We start from the raw sequence: 26138 nt of genomic DNA, 5'->3' as shown, positions 1-26138 counted from the left end.
TGAGAATGGATCCGGAAGACTTTTGCTCAAGCAATACCCTTGCACGCCGGATGTATGACGTTACTCCGCATACCGTTACAACTACCTGCCATTACAACGCGACCATTACAACGCATACCATTACAACGCATAGCGCTTTGGGGTGCTGGATAGTGGTAAGTATAATTTACTATTCTAACTCCAGTCCCCGTGGACCCTAGGGAAGGTGTTGGATAGTAAATTATACCATTCCCTATCCTATAGCGCCCCCCAGCGCAATGCGTTGTAATGGTATGCGTTATAAAAGTCGCGTTGTAATGGTAGTGCGGAGTACCGAATGCGTTGTAACAGGTGCATACCTTGCACGCCAGTAGGTTGCATCCGTCGGCTCCGTATGACGTCATCCATGCCGGAATTGACATCTGCATCACCTATATAGGCGCCACCTCTGCGAGCTGACGTCAGTTATTTTCTTTCCATGCCAGCTAGCGCAGATCTGTGAAGAGAGCTACCCGTTGTCAGTTTTTGACAGGCTTTTATCGATGTTTTGTTGACAATTTTTGTTTTTTTGGTGTAGATTTTTCTTCTATATCGAAGAAGACTCCTGGATTGAAACTGTGCGGCATCTGCCATTGTGCCATGTCTGTGACGGATCCACACCTAATTTGTCTCTGGTGCCTGGAGTGCAACCAAGATTCGAAGTCGTGCTCCAACTGCCAGGCCATGGCTCCAAAGGCTTTGAGGTAGCGTTCCCCAAAGCTGCTAGTAGCCCGGCATTCAACTCCACCCTGTTCACCACAAAGGTCCAGGCACTGCTCTGGGAGTCTTAAGTCATTATCCTCTCACTCAAAGTCATCGGGTTGGTCAGGTAAAAGGCATAAGAAATAGAAGTAAAAGTGTGCTTCAACTTCTCCCCATCCGTCGGGCGACATTACGGAGGAGTCTCGACACGCTAGGGCTTTTTCTGCAGTTTGCCTCTGGGTCAGCTTTGAGTTTCCCTGCCTTTCCGGGAGCTGGAGCGACCCAACCCAGCTAAAAAAATTCTATGACACTGTGTGCCTCATATTTGGGCAACCTGACCCACCTGGTGAGTCTTCGAGCCCTAGAGGCTTAGAAGGGGCTCCATTGGGTTCTGCGCTGGCTGCTCTGGTGCAGATTCCCCCAATGGATCTGGTGGGTGATCCGGACCGGTGCCGGTTGGCCCCATGCGACTTTCCCGGCACTAGCCCCCACACCGAGACTCCCGATACCACCTTTCTTATCCTGATGACCTAGAGCCAGATCTGCGCCTATGGACGCCAATGGCACCCTTGGGTCCTAGGTCGATTTCTCAGCCTTATTTTGAGGTACTAGGAATAGGGGAAGATTGGGAGTTTTTTTTTTACCTTTTACAAAACAAGCCTGTGCATAAAATGAACTGGTATAAGAAATTAGGCGAGGCCAGTGGATTGGATACCTCCTCAGATTCTCCCCTGCTTTCTTCCCTCACTGTGGCTACGGAGGAGGGAGCTTCATATGCTATGGTGGTGAGAAGGGCAGCCAATTAGTTAAGTGGAGGAGCCTGGGATACGACGCCGCCACATCTCCACGGAGTGCACAACACTGTTCCAAACACTTGCCCACTCATCCACAAAACCTCCCACCACGAAAGGGACACCAGACCCTGACCCATTGACCATAATCACCAATTAACATCCCCCACCTGCCTTCACCCCCCATGACCACCCACACGATTGCCTGGTTAGACTCCCCGTAAAAACGCACAATCATCCAAAACTACAAAATAAACCGGTGCCCCACGTAACAGCCAATACCGATGAGCACAAACACATGTCCACTCCGCATCCCTACCACCAACCACTCTCCCTCAGTTAATTCCCCGGTTCAATTAGTATATGCACTCATTCCAATCATCGAAGATGAGACCGTGTTACATCCTATGTTTAATATTGCATGCTGTGTTCCTTTAAGCTTGCTTGTCATTGTGTCACATGCCCCTGCATGCAACATGTTATTCTTTCAACGATGTTCTAATTTCCACCAGTTTGAGTAATGCCTCTACCTACTGTTTTGATCAGTTTAATCTTGGATCTTGAAGGTACATGTACTTACTTCTTCGGGCTGCAATAAATGAAACTTGTTATCTATTTGGATCACATTTTATTCTTAATATTGGCGACGAGGGAAACCACTCAGCAGCACGGATACAGAGTGGTGTTTGAACCCACCTACTTTGACATCTTACGGATTTTAAACTGCTGTATCGTGGAAAACTTTCCAGAATATTCGATTTGAATGGTATGTTATTTCTTTATGTGCTTTGATCTCACCCACGGCTGATTTTAAACTTATGTGCTCAAGCTTTTGGAGAATCCTGTTGAATAGACTTTTACTACTACCACGCCTGGAGTCTGTTCTTAAAGTTATTTACGACGCTCTGATGTTCGGGACTGTTTCTCTATTTTTCCCACAGTACCTGGGATTAATTTCATTTACCGAGTGCGTAAAGTTTTGAAGGTAAATACCTGTCACCCGCAGTCTCGTCAACGTTCCTTTTGCAGTTCTTTGGTATGACGTCTCCTGAACGGCGAAGATAAGTGCAGCGCATACGTAGTCACATTGTGATGTAACACGCCACGTACGCTGCTGCCATTTTGGAACCCCTATGTTTCTATGGTTTCAACTACTATCTGTGCAAACGCTATTGTCGGCGCTTTTACGCGTTCACACGTTTACTGCCAGAACATTTCTTTACTTTCCAAAGCATCAAGCGTTTTCAATATTCTACAACATTATATTTTATTCCTAACAAACTACATGGAACCAGTTTTAAATGTGTTTTGCTTCATCATTCTGCATGGAACATTTTATTAAACCTAAAAGTTACACATAACTTTCAATTGAAATTTCAAAATTGGATAGAACATATTCTGAATTCTAAATACTAAAGACTTTATTCATTTCCCTGTTCTTTAACTATTTTTATTTCAATAATACAATACTTTGTATTATTCTACAACATGCGATTTGATCCTCCTGCAAAATTCCTACAAGTCGAAGGTGATCCACCGATGCCATGGTCCAGGTGGTAAGAAGAATTTTTAATGTATATGAAGGCCATTGATGGTGAAAGATTGGGTTCTGAAAGGGAAAAAAGTATTTTATTACATTGTCTTGGCTCGGAGGGTCAGGTTATATTTAGATCTCTTCCATAAATTGCTACACAAAGTGAAGGGGGAGGTGATTCTATGAATGTTTATACGGAAGCTTTAGCCAGATTGGGGAAAAGATTTAAACCTAATATCAGCATAGCATTAAATCGTTTCAAATTTTATACCAGGAAACAAAAAGATGATGAATCTTTCGATGACTTTTTAACATCTTTAAGGTCCTTAAGTATTTATTGCAACATTGGCATCATGACCGATGAGATGATACGTGACCAAATAATTGTCCATGTCAAATGCAAGAAAATTCAAGACAAACTATGGGTCATGGGTGATCCAAATTTAAGTGAAACTATAGCTACAGCCAAGGCTCAAAAACAATTTGATTTGTGGATGGACACTGTCAGGAAGAGTATGGAAAAGAAATCTTCTGATGAAGAAATGTGTGCTATTGGACACAAATTTGAACCTTAACAAGAAACCACACAATCTTTGGGAAAATATAATGTTAACAGGTTTAACCAATATCCAAATCAAAAGGGAAATGAAGGATTTAATAACCAGGGCATGTGTTACAGATGTGGTAACAGATCTCACTATGCTTCTTTTCCAGGTTTTCCAGCTTTAAAAAAGAGAGTGTAAAATTTGTAATAGAATTGGACATTTTAGCAACATGTGTAGGGATAGACGACCACAATTTCAGAGGCGTGGAGCAGTTTCTTTCTTATAGGAAGAAAACATAAACACGATTAGAGATGTTTCCCACGTTATTGACAAAGGTTTTGTGGTGTCAATTTTAGATAACTATACACCAGTACATTTGAGATCTCCAAAGTGCACTTTTCAAAGTGTGTGGTATTGATTGCTTCTTATGGTTGATTCTGGGTCACCGTGGACCATTATTTCTCATGAATATTTTATTGATACTTTGGCGAACTCTTTTTCACTTGACAGTTTGCAAGAGTCAGATATTGTGGCTGAAAGTTTTTGTGCTACGAGAATTTATGTTATTGGGTTCTTTCCTGTAGAATTACATTTTAAACATAGAAGGGCTGATATAAAACTATATATTTCCAAGAAAGGAGTGAATGTTTTAGGTTGGCATGATCAATAGAAACTGGGAATCATTTTGAATTCTCGTTCCAAAGAGCCCGTATCCTTATGTGATGATTCCTTAATGGATACTGTAACCATAGTGGAAAACACTGTTGATGACAATTTAACACAAAGTGAAAAGGGTTTTAAGCTTGTTAAAAATTTTGAGAAAGTTTTTAGTGACAAATTAGGGAAACTCAAAAACTTCTCACACAAAGTTGTGTTAAAAGAGAATCATACACCTGTGGTACAAAAACTTAGAGGTGTTCCCCTTTAACATTAGGGAAGAACTAAAAGTAATGTTAGATGAATTATCTAAAAGGCATTATCGAACCGATAGAATCTTCAGAGTGGGTATCTCCCATAGTTTTGGTATGCAAGCTGGAACAAAAATTGAGTGTGTGTGTGGATTTGAGGGCATTAAATTCCAACATAATTATTGACTGTCATCCATTGCCAAACATAAATGAGCTGGTTTCTTTTGTAGATGGTGCACAAATATTCTCTACACTTTATCTCAGATCGGCTTACCACCAAATGGAACTCACTGAAGATTCTAAAACATATACAGCTTTCATTACGCCACAAGGTTTATTTCAATTCACTCGTACCTGCTACGTCAGTCTTTTAAAGAGTCATGTTTCATATTTTCAGAGATGTTGATAACTATGTAAAATGCTTTCAAGATACATATTATTTTTTTCTAAAAATGCAGTTGAACACGAGAAGCATCTACAAGAAGTTTGTAAGAGGTTAGAACAAAGTGGTTTGACTCTTAAAGCACACAAATGCAAATTGTTCCAAAAATCAGTAGAGTATTTAGGTCATACCTTATCAGGAAATTGAGTAATTCTGAAGAAATCAAATATGGAGGCTATTATTAAGGCTCCTTCACCAGATAACAGAGATCAACTCCTTTCATTTGCTGGTATGTGTGAATATTTCAGCAAGTTTGTGGAAAATGTTGCCACAAAAATGGAACCTTTGAGAAAACTTTAAAGACAAGGTGTCAAATATGAGTGGACCGAGCTTCCACAATGTTCATTTGAAGCAAATAAAAATGATATCATCAATGGCCCCACTCTTAAACCTTTCCGCATTAACAAGAAATGTATTATCACGGTTGATGCCAGCTTGTATGGTTTAGGTGGTGTTCTCTCACAGAAGGACGGAAAGGAAGAATGGAATGTAGTTTTTGCTTTCAGAACGCTAAATGAATGTGAAGGCAAATATGCTGTCATAGAAAGGGAACTCTTTGCTTGTGTTTGGGCAATAGAACACTATAGATTGTATGTGTGGGGTACTAAATTTACCCTTAGAACAGACCATAAGCCATTGGTCAACATCTTGTCTGCTGGAGCAGGTTGGAATTCTACAGCCAGAATGGCCAGATTAACTTCCAAGTTGCAGGAGTATAATTTTAGTACTGTGTATATCTCTGGAAAGAAAAATGTTACAGCTGATTGTCTATCACGTTTACCGTGTGATCAAAACAAAGTTAGTGTGATTAATGAATATGATTTTGTGCTGACCATTGAAGATGTGCTTCAAGGAAAATTTCAAGATATCACTGAAGTACATTGGCATGAATGTGAACAGAACGATGATAAATGGGGAGAATTAAAAGAATACATTAAAAATGGTTGGCCTAAAAAAGACAGGGTAAGGTCTGATCGTCTACCATTTTTCAATGTTTTGGAAGAATTGGAGCTAGAAAGTGACTTTAAAGTCGGGCAAATGTATTCCCCCAGAGGGTATGTATGAAGTCATTTTACTAACTGCACACAAGACTTATCCAGGCATTTCCTTAATGAAACGCTTGGTTAGAACATATTTTTGGTGGCCAGGCATTGGCAAGTTTTTTGGTAGGATAGTTAGGGAATGTTCTGAATGTATTTCAAGTGAAAGAATGCTTAAGATACACACTCCACCGTTGAAAATTATTAAGTGGTCATCTGAACCATGGGAAAAAATTGCGTTTGATATTTTAGGTCCTTTTCACATGTTGCCAGAATCTTCACGTTATGCTTTAGTAATTATTGACTATCACTCAAAGTGGCCTGAAGTAAAATTTGTTCCAAAGGCTACCACAAGTGCTGTGATTAATTTGTTTAAAGACATTTTCAATAGAGAAGGTTGTCCATCGATTCTAGTTACAGATAATGGTGTTCAATTAACCTCTTCGGATATGTCTACATTTCTCAAAGATTGTGATATCCTTCACAGGTTAACATCACTGTATGAACCATATGAAAATGGTGAGGTGGAACGATTTAATCACGTTCTGAAGGGTTTTATTGTTGACTCTCTCAAATTTGGAGCGAATTGGGTGAGTGCCTTAAGAGAATGTCTGTGGACCTACCGCATCGCACCTCACATCACCACTGAGGTTAGTCCTTTCAAAATTTTTAAAGGGAGAAACCCTGCATCAAAAGTTTTTACGTGGTGGTTAAGAGAGAAATCACATTATTTAAATTTTTATAAAGAGTGTATAAGTGATGTTGCAAAACAAGTGGAGGCTAAACAATTAAAAACCAAGAATTGGTATGATAACAAATGGAGGATAAAACCTCACTCTTTTCAAATAGGAGATTGGGTAAAAATTCTCAAACCAGGTTTGATGAGCAAATGTACCAATAAGTTTAGTAAAGCCATCCAATTAAAAAAAATATTTACCAACAGTGTAATGACACAAGTTGGAAAGATTTGGAATGTCAAGAGGTTGGCTAAGTGTCCTACGTTTAATCTTTCTGTAAAAGGTAACTCTGATTTTGATGTAAATGTTGACAAATATGACTCAGTTGCCCTCAGAGTCAAGTATCGAAGACGTGCCATACAGGTACCAAAAAGATATGATAATTCCATGTAGTGTTTTCCTTTGTTTTCTTTTCCTTTTATTTTTTAATTTTTTTAATTTTTCATAAGGGAGATATGTTACATCCTATGTTTAACATTGCATGCTGTGTTCCTTTAAGCTTGCTTGTCATTGTGTCGCATGCCCCTGCATGCTGACGCAAAGGTAAAAACCCAGGCAAATTATAATAGAGTATCTGGCAAAGTAGAATACAATAAGAGAGAAAACACAAGGAGAGAAAGAAAACAACATCGTGTTATGATACCAATGCTTTAACATTTCCCTGAATATTGTACATCAACTTGACTGAAAAACTGTTCTTTTTTTAAAGAATTTTAGAAAAATTTGTATCATTGAATATGTTCATATCAATTTTTATAAGTATAATTAAATTCCTTATGCTATCATAACACGTTGTTGTTTTCTTTCTCTCCTTGTGTTTTCTCTCTTATTGTATTCTACTTTGCCAGATACTCTATTATAATTTGACTGGGGTTTTACCTTTGCTTCAATTTGCTTTACCCTGACCCAGGAAATGTATCCCACTCAGGGGGTCCTTGTTTATTTCTATAGCATGCCCCTGCATGCAACATGTTATTCTTTCAATGATGTTCTAAGTTTCACCAGTTTGACTAATGCCTCTACCTACTGTTGTGATCAGTTTAATCTTGGATCTTGAAGGTACATGTACTTACTTCTCCGTGCTGCTATAAATGAAACTTGCTATCTATTTGGATCACGTTTTATTCTTAATAGACCAATAGTGAAGCCTTCTAAACAAAGGCAACATATATGGACTCACTACATTTCCATCGAGACAACGCAACATTCAACTCACCCTAACACACCCACAATCCTATATGGACACTCTTCAGATAAACATAGTATCCTATCTTTTGTAACCTGACATTTAATGTAATTTGAAAAATGGAAAAACTAATAAAATGGTTAAAAAAAACAAAAACAAGGGCACTGTGACCAGGGAAGGCCTCCGAGGGCTGCAGCACATATTGTGCCACCGTTAGAGGCCCTGTACCTTAAAACACACACACTGCCATTGGAGACTGCATGTTTTGGTGCAGAGAAAATTGAAGGGTCTACATGGCACACATGCCATGCCTGCAACCAACTGCCTATTGATGGGGGAGCTAGAGGGCGCACGGCAAGATGGCCGCACCTTCGTGAGGCTCTGCCTGGCCAAGCTGCAATCCTTCATGATCCTTGATTAATCCATCGCATCTGGGGTCCAGAGTGAGCGTGCCTGAAGAGGAAGACACCCTGACCACGTTGCTGTGCCTGTGGGTCGCCTTCCAGCCCGTAGAAGCGATAATTTGGCCTTCACCATGGGTGGCGCGAAATGGCCGCGCCCGGCGAGCCATGATACTGCTGGTCTCCCTATCCTGTGTTGCGTCAGGTGCGGCACGATCGGTGCCTGCGACACACCAGCTCCCTGCTGCGGATAACTTTCGGTGGCCGAGCGGAGGAGTGAAGGAGGCTTGAAGGTGGCTGCCGGCCCTCTCGACACCGACGTGGCTTGTGGCTGAGTACCGGCAGCTCAGGGCGGAGAGAAGGACATCCGCGGACGGCGACGCCTGGGGCCCGGGTGCCGGTGGCAGTGAGTGGGACGCGGCGGGCACTGGGCCGGAATCCGTGGAGGCGGGGGCGTGCCTGGCGCTGGCTGTTGCCTGGGCTCCGGCGCTGTGTGCTGGGGCTCTCGGGTTGCTCGGGGGAGGCTGCGGGGTGAATCTACGCTGGGCCGGGGCCTATGGTTTAGGCCGCATGGCCTCTGGGAGTTGCTTGCCTTGCGGCCCTGCATGTCGGAGCTGCCTTACGCTGGGATTTGACACCCAGGTGGATGACAAGATCGGCCTGATATGCTGCTTGAGACGGAAGAGTCGACCTGAAGTGAGGCTGCAGTGGCTAGTGATCGTGCCCTGGAACTTTTTACATTGGGCATATTTCTACTCCTGAGCGCTTTACAAATTGATTTGAGGATAGATGTGTGGGGCCCCTCTGGAAAGTGCATTCGTGTGGGCTACCATACTGTGGTGTGGAGCGCCCTTGCTGAGAGAGAGTGCAGTCTTTGTCGCCCCAGTGGGGCTGAGGGTACCGGTCCCTGGGCTCGGTGGAGGAGCGGGGGCGAGGCCTAAGTGATTGTGAGCTCCTCTATGTTTGAAAGTGTGCAGACTGCTGGATGCCAAACTGTGTCGCCCGCATATCCGCCTGGGCCTGCACACTGACTCTGGGCATTAGCTGACCTATGACTGCCACGCGGACCTTGGGCTAGCTCTCTGCCGCTGCCTGAGGCAAGGGGACTAGGATATCGCACCCACAGCGGTTTTGGCTTGGTGGTCTCTCTTTCCTGTTATAGGGGGGACAGTCTATTCCTGTACAGGAGAGGCATTTGTGGAAAACATCATGGGCAGGACTGACAAATCACAACCGCGCCTAACGTTTGAGGCACGGAAGACGCCTAGGGCACCCAATAAAGCCACCTCGGATTCTGAAGCGGACGCCCCTGGGGCTGAGCAACCCACCCTGGAAACTACCCTCCTGGCCATGCAACACAGCCTCCAGTCTATAGAAGGCACGATGGCAGCAGTAAATCATCGATTGGACCACATGTCCTCTCAGCTCGAAAAACAGAACGCCCGCATGGGTGAGATGGAACAACGGGTGTCAGCTGCTGAGGATGGATTAAGTGATGTCGCAGGGAAGGCTTTGAACATGGAGAAGATCCTCTCCCTAATTCAAGCGAAAAATGAGGATTTGGAGGCACGCGCCAGGAGGAACAATATACGCATTATTGGGCTGCCGGAGTCCACGAATGTGGGTAAAATGGAGACCTACGTTGAGCGCCTGATCACTGAGATCTTTGGTACCACGAACTTGTCACCTATGTTTATCATCGAACGGACGCATCGCTCTCTTGCTGCTAAGCCGGTCCCGGGAGCGCCGCCGCACCCAATAATTGCTAGGGTGCTAAATTATAGAGACCGCGACTCTATCCTGTGAATGGCCAGGGAGAAGGGGACTATTGAACACCAGGGGAATACCCTTACCTTTTTCCCTGATTTCACTGTGGCGGTGCAGGCGGCTCGCAAGGAGTTTGGGGCTGTGAAGAAGTTTCTGCAAACTGAGGGGGTCCCATATGCGATGTTATACCCGGCCCGCCTGCGAATAGGGCCCGACGATGCCTTTAAAATTTTCACTACCCCCAAGGCCACTATGGAGCACGCAAAGAGGTCAAAAAAGCGACGGCGCGAATCACAACCAACCTCTGAGACTGAGGAATGAGGGTGAAGATGTCACTACTACCATGCTGCAAATTGCATTATGATGTATGGGCTGTGTAATCATGGGGTTTCTTCTTTGGAAATGTTTTATATTGCATGCAGCTGTGATAGAGATGATGTCTTCTTTGCAGGTACTGGAACTTTCATGATCATACCTGGTCGCCCTCTGGGGCTTCAGGAAATATTGATTACATTATGCTTATAGTACTATTGTTGATGCTTGGCCACCTCCTATCTGATAGGAGGACAGACGTTCTCTTCGCCCCCCAATGGGTGTACCCCATAGTTGTACTCTGCTCTCTGTTTTTGATTGGAGCGGGGATATTACGGGGCGGGATGGCTTTGCCGAGTTGGGTGTGCTGAAGTGGGTTGGGACACTGGGCCGTTGGCGGGGCATGTTGAGGGGTTGCGAATATTGAATTGGGAACGTACTACGCACTTTGTCTTTTGGTTATATGCTGATAATGATTTACTTGTCCTTGTCAGGCCTGGAGAGTGTGACCTAGCACTATGGCAGACTTTTGCTTTATGGTGTACCACCGACTATGAATAGAACTGTTCGCTTTATCACCTGGAACGTGCGAGGGTTGAACTCCCCAAAGAAGATACGGTCCATCTTTGCTTACCTGGATCATATGGGGGTGCATGTGACCCTACTACAAGAGTCCCACCTCCCCGGGGAATCGGCTGGGAAGTTGGGTACACAGTGGGCGAGTGTTAAGGTTGCGTCCTCCTACTCCTCCTACTCCAGGGGTGTTTTAGTGCTAGTAAAAAAGGGAGTCCCCTTTACAGCGATCGTGAGGAGACTGATGAGCAGGGACGAGTGCCGCTTCTTCATGGTTGCTTGGGAGGCATGAGTGTGCTGCTGGTGAATGTGTATGGCCCAAATGTGGACGACCCGGCTTTCTATTCTTTTTTTTTTTCACATTACGGGCGAATGATCGGACAAAAACTGAGCCTGATGAGTGACCGACAAAACAAGGGATGCATCGATATTGGCAGCAAGGACTCTATTGCGCCTACTATGAGTATTGTGCGTGGGGGTATAACAAGTTTATAGTTTCAGTCCCGGATTACCGAGGCGCCACACATCGACAGGCCGTCATCCGTGGTTTCGTGCCTGCGCGGGAGGATGCCTGTCCAGCAGCGGATCCAGTACACAATTAAAATCTCCAAACCAGAGGAAGGGAGCATCTAAATCGGACACTATAGGCTCCTGTAAGGTGGAGAAGAAACACGGGTCATCTACATTGGGTGCATAGGAATTCAACAGCAGGAAGTCCCTCCCATCTAGCTTCACCCGTAGTAGTATATATCTTCCCTCAATATCTGCCTTAACAAACTGGACCACCAGGGGAACCCCGGGTGCTACCCAGATCAGGACCCCCCTAGCATAGGTAGAGAAGGAGGAATGGAACATCTGACCCCTCCACTTCTTTGCCAGCTTAAGGGCACCTTCCTCATTCAGATGTGTTTCCTGCAAACACGCCACAGAGACTCCATGGCGGCGAAGGAAGGACAGTACCCTGTGTCTCTTAGTGCAAGTGCCCAGGCCACGCACGTTCCAAGTTAAAAATGTGTATCCCATAAGCAGCGGTCATGCCCATCCGGGCAACCAAGTCTAGCATCCGCAAGCAGCCTTCCAGGGGATTGAACGGTACACACGATGCCAAAAACAATTCCCCCCCATAACCCCCTCCAACCCCACAGTTCCCCCACCCACTCAAACTCTGAAGAAATCTCCTCCCCCCCCACCCACAAGCAGGAAAGAATGTAAAACCCATGGTCGATGGTAGTGCCCAGCTGGGCCATTTGCTACATACAATGCGACCTGCCACCTCTGGGCCCAAACTCCATCCAGACCGGATAAACCAGCCCCCCCAGCCAGCAACATAGAAACCTGAATCACAGTACATTTAATGCCAAAAACATTTTCCGCACTCTCCCCATCCCACCCTCCCGAAACCCTCAAACTCAAAACCCCCTCAGAAACATTCCCCCCTTCCCCACCCACGAGCAAAGAGACAGCAACAACCAAAAATGCTACCCCGCCCTTCCCCTGCCAGTGCCAGGACGTACACAGCCACCCCATCCAACCCAATCAACACACACTCACACACAACCAACCCAATTCCACCCCCCCTCCCAGCTCCCCACTCCCCTTGGGACCCAGCTTTCCAGGACAATCCTCGGGCATGTCCACTGGTAACAGCCCCAGGTCGGGCCAGTCACCCATCCAGGATATATGGACCCCACCCCAGATACCTCTGTCCAATGAGATGCAAGTCCTCCGTTCCACCCAGCCATCCAGGGACTTCCAGCAGAGGTTAGGAGCATCAGTGAGCCAGCGATAGTCTACCAAAAGGTCCCTCAAAGCGAAGGAGATCAAATCCTAAATAAAACAGTACCTCAGGCTGGAGCCTCCTCCAATTGTGGCTCGGAAAGGCCAGTTTCTGGGATCACCGGAGCCGTAGAGACCGTATCCAGCACCGTGTCTTGCAGGGTATCTGGGACCAAAACTTCTCTAGGGGTGGATGCCCTAGGGGACTCCGAGGCGGCCCCCGCGATGACGATCCCATAAGGAGAGCACCATCAGCTCCCACTGTGACTCGAGGCTCCTCGGAACCCCGCGATCCAGATCGGCGTCTCCCCCTAGGTCGACGTCGTCGATGAGGACGGGTCACCCACGACTCACGGGGACCACCACGCTCACCGGGGGGTAGGTCGTCTCCTCGTATCTCTAGCCACTCCCACACCTCTGCTGGGGATTCAAAGAAGTGCGCGCGGCCTTGTGAGAGCACCTTGAGCTTGGCCGGGTATAAAAGCATGTATTGGAGCTTCATCTCTCGGAGTTTTCGCTTCACCCCCAGGTAGGACTTCCTCTGCTCCTGTACTTGTTGGGTATAATCAGGGTAGATAGACACTCTGCTGTTCTCTATCGTAAGAGACTCCGCTTCCCTTGCAGCCTTTAAGATACAATCACGATCCTTATAGTTCAGGATCTTTGCGATCAGAGGTCTAGGCGGGTCACCCGGGCGCGGCGGGGGGACCAGGGCTCTGTGCGCCCGCTCGATGACAAATACGCTGGAGAGGCCGCGCGGGCATAGATGGGTGCGGATCCAGGTCTCTAGGAAGCGCTCAGCGTTTCCTGCCTCCAGTCGTTCCGGTACTCCCAGGACCCTGATGTTGCTGCGACGGGCCCTACCTTCCGCGTCTTCAGCTCTTCTCTCCAAAGCTCGGGTAGTAGCCGTAAGATGCGTGACCGTCTTCTGCAAGGAAGCCACCTCGCCCTGCAATTGAGTGATATTGCCCTCAGCGTCCGAGACCTTGTCCGCCACCTTACGCAGATCAGTGCGCAGCAGATTGACATCTATTGATACAGTCTCTATCTGCCTTTCCAGGGCAGAGTGGGATCCCTGTATGGCTTTCAATATCTCCGCGCGAGAGGGCTCTGCTGGTCCGTCTCCACTGTCTCCCGGGCCCGTCGGGCACGTAATCCGCTGCGACGGCAGGCGCGGGGTGGTATACTGCATGATGGTGTTAGGCTGAGAGGATTTCGAGGACCTGTCCTTGCGGGTCGCCATCGGGAAGAGAAAGTCTTGCACCTCGTTCAAGATGTCACAGAGGGTTCCCCTCAGCCACCACCAGCCAGGGGCTCAGCGCCAGGACGCCCTGGAGATAGAAATGTTGAATAATATGGCTCAGCCCCAGGCAGCTCCAGGCAGCAGCAACCTGGGGGGCATCCAAACAAGTCCCGACCTCAAACGTAGGAGTCCGTGTCTCCAGAGAGCGCCCTATGAAGGAGCGTGCAGTGGTGCACAAACCACCCACCAGAGCAGGCAGTGGGGGCGCAGGTGATCCGGCCGATGCGGGGGTAGGGCTCCTGTGACGAAGAAGGTGCCTGGATCGCCGTCACTCACCCCCGTAAGCAGCGGCACAACCTCACAGTCCCCAGGGGCACCCCCCCCCCCGCAGGATCGTCCGATGGGAGCCCAGCACGGGTCAGCGGGCCTCCAGTAGGTGAGTCTCCACGGCACCGGAGAAGCGCCTCGACACAAGGGCAAGATGGCGGCCAAATGGGGAGGGGCGCCAATCGGATCCTGCGTGTGCACTACCCCCGGGCCGTCCCAAGCCGCCCGGCAGCCCTCTGGGGCCTCAGAGTGTAGGTATATGCCCTCCGCAGGGGCGCCCACCGGGCGGGGGAGTCCGCTGCGATATGGGTTCAGGGGGAGGGGCGAGCGCCGCGATCCTCTCCCGGGATCAAGGCCCGTCAGGACGCCGAGGCTGCCCGGTGGTACAAGAGCCGCCCTCCGATGTCTGCAGAATGTCGCCCCAGGTGTAAGAAGGCTTCGTTGAGGCGGGACCCAACAGTGGGTCAGTCGGGAGCTGCGTGCGGGCAGGCCGCTTCCTCAACGGCGCTCCGGCGCAGGCCCAGACCACGGCCTCGCGTAGTGCACGCCGGAGCCCTCAGATCGCCCGCAGTATCTCCAGCACAATTTGCGAGCTTTCGCCCAGCGGCCACTTCAGCGCGAGGGTCCCTCCGGCAGGAGAGAGGCTTCGGGTCCTTAAGTTCAAAGAAATGCAGCCCAGGCAGGATCTATTTTGAGGATATCTGGGTCCTCGGGACGGGAGCTGGCGGAGCTCACGTCCTGTCGGCCATGCTGCTTGCCCCCCCCCCCCCGGCTTTCTATTCTGATGTGTGGCGCAGAATCTCTGCTTTTCCGCCTGCGGAGATTATATGGGGGGGATTTTAATATATGCTTGAATCCACTGTGAGACCGGTCAACTGTTAGTGAAGCGCGTCACAAACAAGCTACCGAGGCGCTTAGCGGTATTTGCGATGCAGGAACCCTCTATGATATGTGGAGATGTCGCCATCTGGATAGTAGGGAAAGCACAATTTCTTTCCACTGTACACGGGTCCTGGTCCCGCTTGGACTTTTGGTTGCTCTCTAAGACTGCCTGCTCGTGGGTGACGGGGGTGAAACATGAAGCACGAACTCTGTCGGACCATGCACCGGTGACCCTGGACCTGCAGGCCCCCTCATGCACACGCCTGCCTTATTCATGGCGCCTGCAGCCCTCGGAACTGGCTGACCCTGTATTTAAGCAAACTGTCGCTGAGGCGATAGATAACTTTTTTCGTGAAAATGAGGGCACTGTCGATAGTGCGGGAGTATTGTGGGAAGCCTTTAAGTCAACTATCCGAGGGGTGTGCATTGGAGCCCAGGCGGGTGTATTACGGGATATTCGGCTCCGCATTAAACGGCTGGCCTCTGATATATCCGCACTAGAACGGAAATATGAACTTCATCCATCTCCGGCGGTACTGGCAGACGTACGGTCTCTTGTTATGGAGCATGACGAAACGGTGGATCAGGAATTACTCCACTGTGCTCACCACAAGATAGCCCGTTACTATGGGGAGGGAGGGCGCCCGAGCAGGTTTTTGGCATAGAAGCTGGCTGCGCCTAGAACCCAGGAGCACATTGCGGAAATGCTAGATTGTGAAGGTGAACCCCATTATTCCACTCCCGAAATCAGTGATATCATTGTTCAATTTTATACCCAGTTATATGCTGCCAAGCCAGGTCCGTCTACTGAGGAGACTAACGCATATCTAGACGATGTAGCGCTGGGCTGGCTTTCCAATGCGCACAGGGAGTATCTGACGCAGCCGCTCGATGAGGAGGATGTCAAGATGGCCATAATGGCGCTGCCGACGTGCAAGGCGGCTGGTATGGATGGCTTGCCTAGCGAATTCTATAAGGCGTTCGCGCCTGCTCTGGCCCCGCGGCTCCTGGAGGTATTTGCGGAGGCCTACGACTCAGGGTCACTGCCACCTTCCCTTCGAGAAGCTCTGTTGGTGACATTGCTGAAGCCAGATAAGGCTTCGAACAAATGTGAATCGTATAGGCCGCTTTCCATTATAAACATTGATTTTTTTTATTTTTTTTTGTAAATATTTTTTATTGCAGCAAGATCAGAAAATCAGACAGCATGTTCAAACATCTCTCCTTGGTTCACAGTTGGTGTGTCGCCCCTCACCCCAGTATTACACAGCCATTCAGCTCATAACCCGGAGGTTGAGCGGCAATACCACGGTGGGAAGAAAAATTTCACTGAAGCGTTTTGTTCATGCCCATAGCCACCAAGCGGATGAGGAATGACATGGCTGCTTTTGTTCCTAACATTCCCTTCACCCTGTCCCAAGTCCAGGTAATCCAGGAGGCTCTTTCCACCCAACTTGAACAAACCCCCCCCCTTCCCCCGCAACACCCCAACCCCAACTACCCCTCCACCCTCGTCCAGGCCCACCCCTGATTGCCCTCCCACCCCCGCCCAGACCCCCCTCCCCCCCAGGCGTGCCAGAGTATTGCCTAATCATAGTCTCAGTCCCATCCACAAGACCAGATCCGGAACTTAGTACCAGGATTTACCAGCGACCATTCGTAAGTCTTCACAATGGAACTCAAAGGTAGGGAAGCAGCAAATCCGGTCTAGACCGTCCCCCCGTCTGGTGGGCGCTCCGCCGGAGCCGGACTATGTTCCGGGGAGTCCTCCTCCTCCATGTCCACGAGTGTGAGTCCTAGGACCATCCCCTCCCACACCCTGGCTCTCTCCAGTGCTGTGTCGTTGCCTGCCCTGAGCGCGGCCCGCAGGCGAACCTCACCCTCACATCTAGCCCATTTATGCAGCTCAGTCCTCCAGCGCCCTATCACGGGGTCCCGGGACGCCTTCCATTGGGACGTGATGGCTCGCTTCGCCAGGATGAGCCCCAAGTCCAGAAACTTGCTAGTGACTTTGTTTTTTGATGTGTGTGGGAACCAGTGTAGTATGCAATGCGCCATGGTGAGTTGCAGGTCCCTTTCCGTCACCTCCCTTAGAACCTCCACTACTTCCTCCCAAAAGGGCCCCAGCTCGGGACAGGACCAGAACATGTGTTGGAAGTCGGCGGGATCCGCCGGGCAGCGCGGGCAGGATGCCGGGTGGGCCGGGAAGTATTTATGCAATTTATCAGGGGTCAGGTAGGCCCTATGCAGGACATAAAAGTGCACCAGCTGGAACCTCGCGTTGCGTGTGCTATTTCGGGCCCCCTCCAGTATTCCCTTCCATGCCTCCTCGGGGATCTCAGTCGCCAAATCAGCCTCCCATTTCGCCTTCAAGGCCATCAGTGGAGCGACGGATTCCGAGACCATGCGACGAGACAGGCACGTGACAGCCTTGACCGTCCCCGTCATCATCACGATGTACTGGCAGCCCAGGGACAATGGTGGCTCCGACATGCCCGCTCCCCAGTGTTTGCGGATCGCCGCCGTTAGAGCCGCATGAAGTAGGAAGTCCCCGCCCGCCAACCCAAAGCGGTCCTGGAGGAGATCAAAGGGCAACATCGCCCCGTTTTCGTACAGGTCACCCATGGATGACAGCCCCTGCTGATCCCACCCGTCTAGCCCGCGCCACGAGCCCCCGTGCGGAAGTGCCCCGCAGAGTCCAAGAGGGATCTCAGGTGCGTACGGAATCGCAATACCGCATCTCCGGCGATATCTGTTCCAGCATTTTCGGGCCGTCGCAAACTCCTGAGTGAGGTGGAAATCCCCCATCGGTAGTCCCAGGACAATCCGAGACAGCACTTGGACCGGTCCCGCCGGTTCTCCCGATCCGTCTGACCCTCTCCTGGCCCGTGCTACCCATTGCGTCAGCCACTGCAGCTGCGCCGCCAAGTAGTAGAGCTCGTAGTCCGGCACTGCCAGTCCGCCATCAGCTCTAGGGCGGAGAAGTGTGGCGTGGGCCACCCTGCGCCTGCCCGCCCCCCACAGAAAGCCGATGACCATCGATCGCAGCCGCCGAAAGTAGCTCGCCAGGATCCAGATCGGGAGGGTCCCAAAGAAGTAAAGCAAACGCGGTAAGGTCACCATCTTGAGCAGCGCCACCCTCCCCATGAGTGATAACGGGAGCGTGCCCCAAAAGTCGAAGTTCCCTTTAGCAAGCCTGATCGCCGACCCGATATTCCCCTCAAGGATATCAGCCCTGTCGTGGAAGATCGTGGTGCCAAGGTATCGTAGGCCTCTCTCTACCCAGGTCACGCCTTCCGTTTCCTGCGGGCACGCTTGCCGCGGGCGGGTCGGGAATAGGTGGGACTTCGCCCAGTTCACCCGGAGGCCGGAGACTCTGCTCAGCAATTGCAGGAGAGTCTTAGCACCACGCAGGGAGTCCGCTGAGTCCGCCAGGAACATCAGCAGATCATCTGCGTATAATGCGATGTGGTGTACTTGGCCATAGACGTCCAGTCCCTGGTATGCCCGGCCCAGCCGGGCTCGTGCTGCAAGGGGTTCGACAGCCAAGGCAAATAGTAAGGGGGAAAGAGGGCATCCCTGACGGGTGCCCCTGCCCACCCTGCACATCTCAGAGATAATCCTCCCTGTCCTGACTCTCGCCGTCGCGTTTTGGTATAGCAGTCTCGTCCAATCTACGAAGCCTTCACCAAGGCCCAGCGCTCGTAATACATGGAAGAGGTAAGGCCATTCCAAGCTGTCAAATGCCTTCTCCATATCGACTGCAAACACCACCGCCTCGTCACCGTCATTAGTGTCGGCCTCTAGTATATGCAAGAGTCGACGCACATTAAGCGCCGTGTTGCGGGCCGGGATGAAACCCGACTGGTCCGCATGTACCAGCATGGACATGTGAGGGAGCAATCGCGTCGCCAAGATCCTGCTCCGGATCTTGTAATCCAGGTTAAGCATGGACAGCGGGCGGTATGCCGATCTGTCCCATGGTTCCTTACCCGGCTTCAGAAGGGGGACAATCAACGCCTCCCTCGTGGTCTCGGGTAGACAGCCCAATCGCCTCGACTCATTGTACAGCCACGTCAGCCGGGGCGCAAGGAGATCCACGTAGGTGAGGTAGAATTCCGCAGGGAAACCATCCGTGCCCGGCGTCTTATTCCGTGCCATACTCTTGATGGCGACCCGTACCTCTCTCTCCTCGATCTTGTCCCCGAGCCGTTTCGCATCCTCCTCACCTAGTTCCGGCAGGTCGAGACCCTCCATAAAGGTCTGGAACTCCACCAACGAAGGGAGGACCCTGCTGCGGTAGAGTTCTGTGTAGTAGTCGTAGAACAACGCGTTGATCCCCTGCTGATCAAATCTCGCCGCCCCCGCGTGGTTCCGGAGCTCAAGGATGACCGAGCTCCGGCGGGCTGGGTTGGCCAGCCAGGCCAGGAGGGCCCCCGATTTGTCGCGTTCCGAGTGCGCTCGCGTGAGGTAGGCTTTGTAGTCAAAGCACCGGAGGCGCTCCACCGATGCCGCCACCGCCTCTCGCGCCCCCAGCAGGTCTCCGTGTGTGTCTGGCCGCTCAGGCCTTGCCCTCTCCAGTCTCCGCAGGGTCTCGTCCTCCTTCCCAATTTCGTTCAGGAGCGTTTTCCGCACTCCCGATGCCGTTGCTATGCATTGGCCTCGCAACACCGATTTGAACGCGTCCCATTCCGTTGCAGCTGAACCCGCTGTGCCCGCATTCACCTGGAAATACTCATCTATGCCTGATGCAATTGTGGTCCGGAAGAGCTGGTCGTCCAGCGCCTCAGGGCGTAGTTTCCAAGCCGGGATCCTCGGGCGGATTTGCGACCAGCGCAGCCGCACGAGGAGCGGGTTACGGTCAGAGATCGAGCGCATGAGATATTCACTGTGGCTCACTTCCGCGTGCACATCCTGGGAGCTCAGGAAGGCGTCAATGCGGACGTGTAACTCGTGGATACCGGAGAAGAATGAGTAGTCCCTGTCCAATGGATGGTTAGCCCTCCAAGAGTCAACCAGTCCCCACCGGCGGCCACACTGTTAGAATCGCCGCCCAGGAGCAAGGGCTCCACTAAGAACTGAGCTAGTTTGTGGGACAGAAGTGAGAGGAAAGCAGGTTGGTCTACATTCGGGGCGTACAAACAACCCAGGTTAAGGTCCCTCCCGTCCAGCTTGCCTCGCACCATTATGTATCTCCCCTCTGGGTCAATTACCTGTTGTGTGCACAGGTAGGGTACCCCCGCCCGTATCCAAATGGCCACCCCCCTAGCATAGGCAGAGTAGCCAGTGTGAAAGACCTGCCCCCTCCAGCGCCGCTGCAGAGCCCTCCCCTCCTTATCCAGCAGATGTGTTTCTTGAAGGAAGGCGATGTGAATGCCCCGCCTGACCAGATAGGAGTGGATCTTATGACGCCTATGCATCGAGTGCATCCCTCTTACGTTCCATGTGAGACATTTGTAGCCTAAGTCGGATCCCATGATAGAGTCCACCATATCCTATTCACCCTCTCAGCAACCCCGCCAGCACGCCTAGGCCCCCCCTTGTCCCCCCCAACTTGTATGATCAACCTACCCCAACTCCCACTCCCCCGGACAGATAACCTACATGGAAACCCCATCCAAACACAGTTATCAAAAAAAAGCGTATCTCTACAAAATAGGGCTGGAGTGGCGGCGGTGCCGGCTCCAGACAGGCCCGAAGTCCCCCGCCCCCCGCCCCACTACCCCCAGCAACCAACAGGAGATGTCTCCCGACTCTCCCCGTCCCCAAGGTCTCAGTAAGAAGTCCTAGTGGGCAGCCGCACACCACAGCACAGCGTCCTGAAGCGGCCCCCCTCCGCCCGCGTATCCCAGTACCTTACTCATGTGATCATTGTCCCACGAACCATCTCAGCCCAGGATACCATCCGCAGTCTGGGGAGTCACAACCGGCAGGTCCGACTCTGACAACTCATGCCCACTGCTGGAGCCAGGGCTGGGAGCACTGGCCTTCGACTGCTCCGATGCGCTTCTGGAGGGGCTGGCGTCTCCCTGGCTGATGGTCGCCACTGCCTGCACCGCCTTGGCGCGTTCCTGTTGCCAATCCGATGGGGAGCCAGTTCGCCTCGTCGGCGGCGACTCCGTGGCGTGCCTCCTGGGGGGGGTCTGCGGCGCGTGGTCCTTTTCCGTCTCCCCTCTTGAATCCAGCCAGCTCCAAGCCTCCTGTGGTGTCAGGAAAAAGTGGGTGCGCTATCCTGCGACCACCCGCAGCCGCGCTGGGAACATCATAGCGTAGGGCAGTTGTAACGATCTCAGTTTCCTCTTGACCGCCAGGAAGGAGGCCCGTTGCTTTTGCACCTCCCTGGTGAAGTCCGGAAAGATCATGATCCGACTGTTGTCGATGCTCAGGTCCGGAATGTCTCTCACTCTCCGCAGGATATGGTCTCTGTCTCTGAAGTGCAGAAGACGCAGTACAATCGGTCGTGGAGGCGCCCCCGGTTTGGGGGGACGCGCAGGGACCCTGTGTGCCCGTTCGATGGCAAAGAACGTCGAAAGTCCCTCCGGGGCCACCTCTGATCGCAGCCAGCCCTCCAGGTAGGCGAACGCGTCCCGCCCCTCGGCTTTTTCGGGGACCCCCACAAGGCGAAGATTATTGCGCCGAGAGCGCCCTTCACGGTCCTCAGCTCGGAGCTCTAGCACCCGTACCTTCTGCGCCATTTCCGCCAGCGTTGTCTTTAGCTCCGCCACGTCCCCTGGCAAACTTTTCAGGGTACCCTCGGAAGTCGCTACCCGCTCCTTCAGCTTTTTGTGGTCGTCCTTTAGCAGAGACAGGTCCGACCCAATGGTGTCCATGCGTTTCTCAAGGGCCTCCCGCGACTCCACAATCGCTTGCATTATGTCCCCCAGGGAGGGGTCCCGCGGGCGGGACGGACTCCCGGCCCCCGCCCCTGGCGGGACGTCGTCCTCTGGATGCCCCGGGTCGTCCAACTTCAGGGCCTCGAAGCCCTTCTTCCTGCTGCCGCGTGTCATCCTGGCGGGCAGCTAGTATCGCGTGCCCCTCCTAGCCCCTGGTCCGCCTCAAGCCCGTCCCCCACTCCGATTTCAGGGCCCGCGCCCCGTGGGGACCAGTTCGTGAAGCAGCCCAAGTGTTGGGGCTCGTTCCACCAGGGTCGCGGGGCACAATAGTCCCGGGTCAGGGCACCTGACGAGGTTCCCGCGTCCAGACTGCTCAGGCCGGGTGTGCACCTGTGAGCCCCAGTCCCAATGCGGCGCGCTGGTCTCGGGTGCCTCCGGGCAGGTAGACGCTCCCTCCCGTCTGCAGAGCCAATGCTTCGTGGGGGCGGGCAGCCAGCCCCTCACCCCCTGTTCTCCTCCCTGTCGTCGCTCTCTCCAAGCTCCGGCGGGTCCTCTTCCACGAGGTGGCCCGGGTCGCCTAGCTTCAGGGCCTCAAAGCCCTTCTTCCTGCCCCCCGCACCTCTCTGCTGGGCAGCTAGCCTCACGTGGTTCTGCGGCGGTCGTTAGCGGTACAGAGTTCTCCTGCCCTCCATGCCAGGTCCGCCGCAAAGTCTCGCTCCTTTCGCGCCTCTGGGCCCCCGTCAGGCGGGGCTCCGGACCACAGAGCAATACAGTGAGCAGGCCCCGCTCCACCAGGGCTGCCGGCCACCAGTGCACCCCGTCTGGTCACTGGATGAAGTCTCTTCCTCCGGGGTGTGCCAGCCTGAGTTCGCGCCCGCTAGCGTCAGCCCCAAGGTGGTTCCCGGCGCGTGGGCCCTCCTGGCTCTTGAGCCTCCTTTTCCCCACCTACAGGCCTCTCAACAGCGGGCGGCCGGAACTCACTCCACCATCTGCGCCCGCTCGGCGCTAGCCTGCCGGTTGTGTGGGCACCGCTCTTCCCTGGGCAGGGGGGGGGCCACCGGACTATCCCCGCGTCAGGAGGGCGGTCACAGCACTCCACGAGGCCCCAGGGTCTCCGTGGACGGCATTCAAGGCAGACAACTGCAGTCAGGCGGCGCCATGTTAGGGTCAGGCAGGCCGGTCGTCTCTCACCCTTCAGTCCCTCGTGACCTTTGGCGCCCGCCGCTGCTTCTCACCTCCGATGGGTGCAAGAGGCCTCCAGTAACAAACGCCCAAGATCCGCTGTGTCCCAGGGCTTCTCAGCTCTGCCCGGGGCTCCGTCGCCAGGCGTGTCAGAGCAGGACGGCGGCCGCCATTTTGGGCGCTCGCAGCTCCGGGTGCCTCGGTCACCGCCAACCGTTCAGCGGGGGCTCACCCAGGGGTCCCCCAGACCTCCAGATTTCTCCCACTTGCCCTCAGTACACTCCTGGATACTGCTGTGGGCTCGGGGTCCGAGTCGGGACCCAGGATATGTGGTGGTGCGAGGCGGGCGCGGAGGAGCTCCGGAGTCCCGCTTCCACCTACATCGGCGCCTTAGCCACGCCCCCCCCATTATAAACATTGATGCTAAAATTCTTGCAAAAATTATTTGTCACGGCACGCTCCACGACGCATAATGTCCGCACTATTTTCTCAACCTTGCATTACTTTGAGCCCAAGTTCCAAGCCGGTGCGGTGCTGCTCGACGTGGCAAAAGCTTTTGATCCCTTGCAATGGCCGTACATGTTTACGGTTCTGCTGCGGAATGGCTTTCCTCCCTTCTTCTTACAATGGATTAGGGTGCTTTACGACGATCCGGTTGCCAGGGTGCGTGTGAATGGGTGGGTGTCCTCGCAGATCCCGATCAGGGGTGGCACGAGACAGGGATGCCCACTGTCACCTATGTTATTTACCCTTGCCCTCGAACCCCTCGCCTGTAAGCTTAGGCAATTGCACAGCGCTGCAGCGTTGAGATTCCGTCAGAGACCGCTGATAGTATCGTTATACGCAGACGATATGTTGCTTTACGTACGCGAGCCAGAGGTGTACCTGCCTGAATTACTTAGGGAATACATCAAGTTCGAGCGCTTCTCGGGCTTGGGGATCAATTGGTCGAAATCGGTGGTCTTCCCCCTCACCGCACACATGGAGGAAATTGGCCTGGAATTCCCGCTAACCTGGACCTCGGACCCTGTAAAATACCTCGGGGTTTGAATACACAGGGATCCAGGAGTGGTAATTGCGGAGAACTATGGGCGGGCGATCACGTGCCTCACTGAGAAGGCTGTGAGATGGGGTCCATTTACCCCTTTCGTTGGCAGATCGCATTGCGGTTGTTAAAATGACATTTCTCCCCAAACTATTGCATTTCTTCATTAATATCCCTATCCAACTGAACATGGCACTCTTCAAGACCCTTCAATCTGCAATAACGGCATTTGTATGGGGGAGGGAAAAAGTCTCGGTGCAGGTGGGAGCTGTTGGTGCAGCCGTTTGAGCGGGGAGGTTTTGAAGCTCCGGATTTTAGACTATATTATCTCTGTGCTCAGGCTCAGTTTGCTCATTATTGGCATTTCCCGCAGAGATTTCAGCCCCATGTGTCTATAGGGGCGGATGCGGTGCTCCCGATGACGTTGCAGACTGCGACCCTGTCGGGTGGCACGGGTGGTCCCAGGACGGAGATTAACCCTGTCCATTGCATGGCATGGGCTTGGCGGCAACTTGCAGAAAGGGCTCAACTAACCTACCTCTATGCCCCTGGCGTCACATCCAGACATATCAGCTGCGCGAGAAAGGCGCGCCCTTGGCGACTTGGCGGGGGAGGGAATCACACAGCTAGGGGATCTATATGAGAAGGGTCGCTTCAAATCCCTGCAGGAGGCACCGAAAGGGGTAAACAGGGGTTTTATGTTTGGCTTTACATATGTGTGAATGCGTCAGGCTGTATAGACTGCATACCCAGACTATTCAACAGAACCCCCCAACTTTGGGGGCCGTACAAGCGATGCTGGCGAGTGAAGAACAGCAGGTTCTAATCACTAGACTGTGTAATGCATAGCTGCGCGAACGAGACCAGCAAGATCACCCCTCTTTTTTGAAGTGGCAGGGAATACTGGGAGATGCTTTCACCCCGGATGTGTGACTTGCCTGCTGTATGCTTACTGACCGTCTGACAGCCAATTGCAACCTAAGAATAATACATTTTAAGTTCCTCCACCAACTGTACTATACCCCACTACAGCTCTTTCGATACAGATTGCGAGAGAATGCTAACTGTGTGAGATGCGGGATGGCCGATGCTGATTTTATGTACGTGGCATGGCAGTGTGGTCGAGTGTCCGCTTTCTGGGAGGAAGTGGCAAGGATGCTAACAGGGGTTATCCAGGAACTGGTACACTGCACTCCAGAACTCTGTTTGTTAGGATACGTAAAATGTTTCAAGTCCTGTGACAGGCGAATAGTTGCACTGTCTACCCTGTTTGCGAAGAGAGCCGTGGCGCAATGCTGGGGGGCAAAGGCTGCTCCGACCAAAAAGAGGTGGCTCCGGGACTTATTGTACTGAAAAGCTCAGTTACAAACCTATAGGTTGGCAGGGTATGCTCAGACGTGAGTCCCTTGCTCACTTTGCCACTGGATTCAAGCAAGCCGGGCTGAAGACGGCTGAAATGCCAGAAACCGGTCCTCGGAAGCTTGTTTCCAGTCCAGGGAAGGCATGGCTTGGCAGTTCGGGCTGGACTGTTCCCATGAGGCACAGGGTCAGACTGATATGCATATGGCCATGTCTGAACTGTGGTGGCAGAGTGGGCTAAATAACGGTGATGGATTAAACCCAGATCTGTTGACTGGGTGTGAGTGTTTGATTGGTTCAGATACTCTGTCCATCACCACCCCCTTTTGTACCACTTTGTTTGCCATAAGTTGGCAGGGTATGCTCAGACGTGAGTCCCTTGCTCACTTTGCCACTGGATTCAAGCAAGCCGGGCTGAAGACGGCTGAAATGGCAGAAACCGGTCCTCGGAAGCTTGTTTCCGTCCAGGGAAGGCATGGCTTGGCAGTTCGGGCTGGACTGTTCCCATGAGGCACAGGGTCAGACTGATTTGCAT

General features: G+C 51.8%; 1 protein-coding gene across 1 annotated transcript in view; it reads right to left on the bottom strand.

Annotated features, from left to right (window-relative positions):
- Positions 1 to 2822: 2822 nt before the first annotated feature.
- Positions 2823 to 26138, bottom strand: part of LOC144762883 (uncharacterized) — a 396549-nt gene continuing 373233 nt past the window's right edge. Inside the window, exon 4 of the mRNA XM_078648174.1 lies at positions 2823 to 3120. Within this exon, the coding sequence (XP_078504300.1) occupies positions 2993 to 3120 (128 nt within the window). The 3' untranslated portion in view covers positions 2823 to 2992. The remainder of the gene's footprint in view (positions 3121 to 26138) is intronic.

Source organism: Lissotriton helveticus, chromosome 6 (genome assembly GCF_964261635.1).
Source record: "Lissotriton helveticus chromosome 6, aLisHel1.1, whole genome shotgun sequence".
Classification (NCBI taxonomy): Eukaryota; Metazoa; Chordata; class Amphibia; order Caudata; family Salamandridae; genus Lissotriton; species Lissotriton helveticus.
This window is presented reverse-complemented; position numbering and strand designations above follow the sequence as displayed.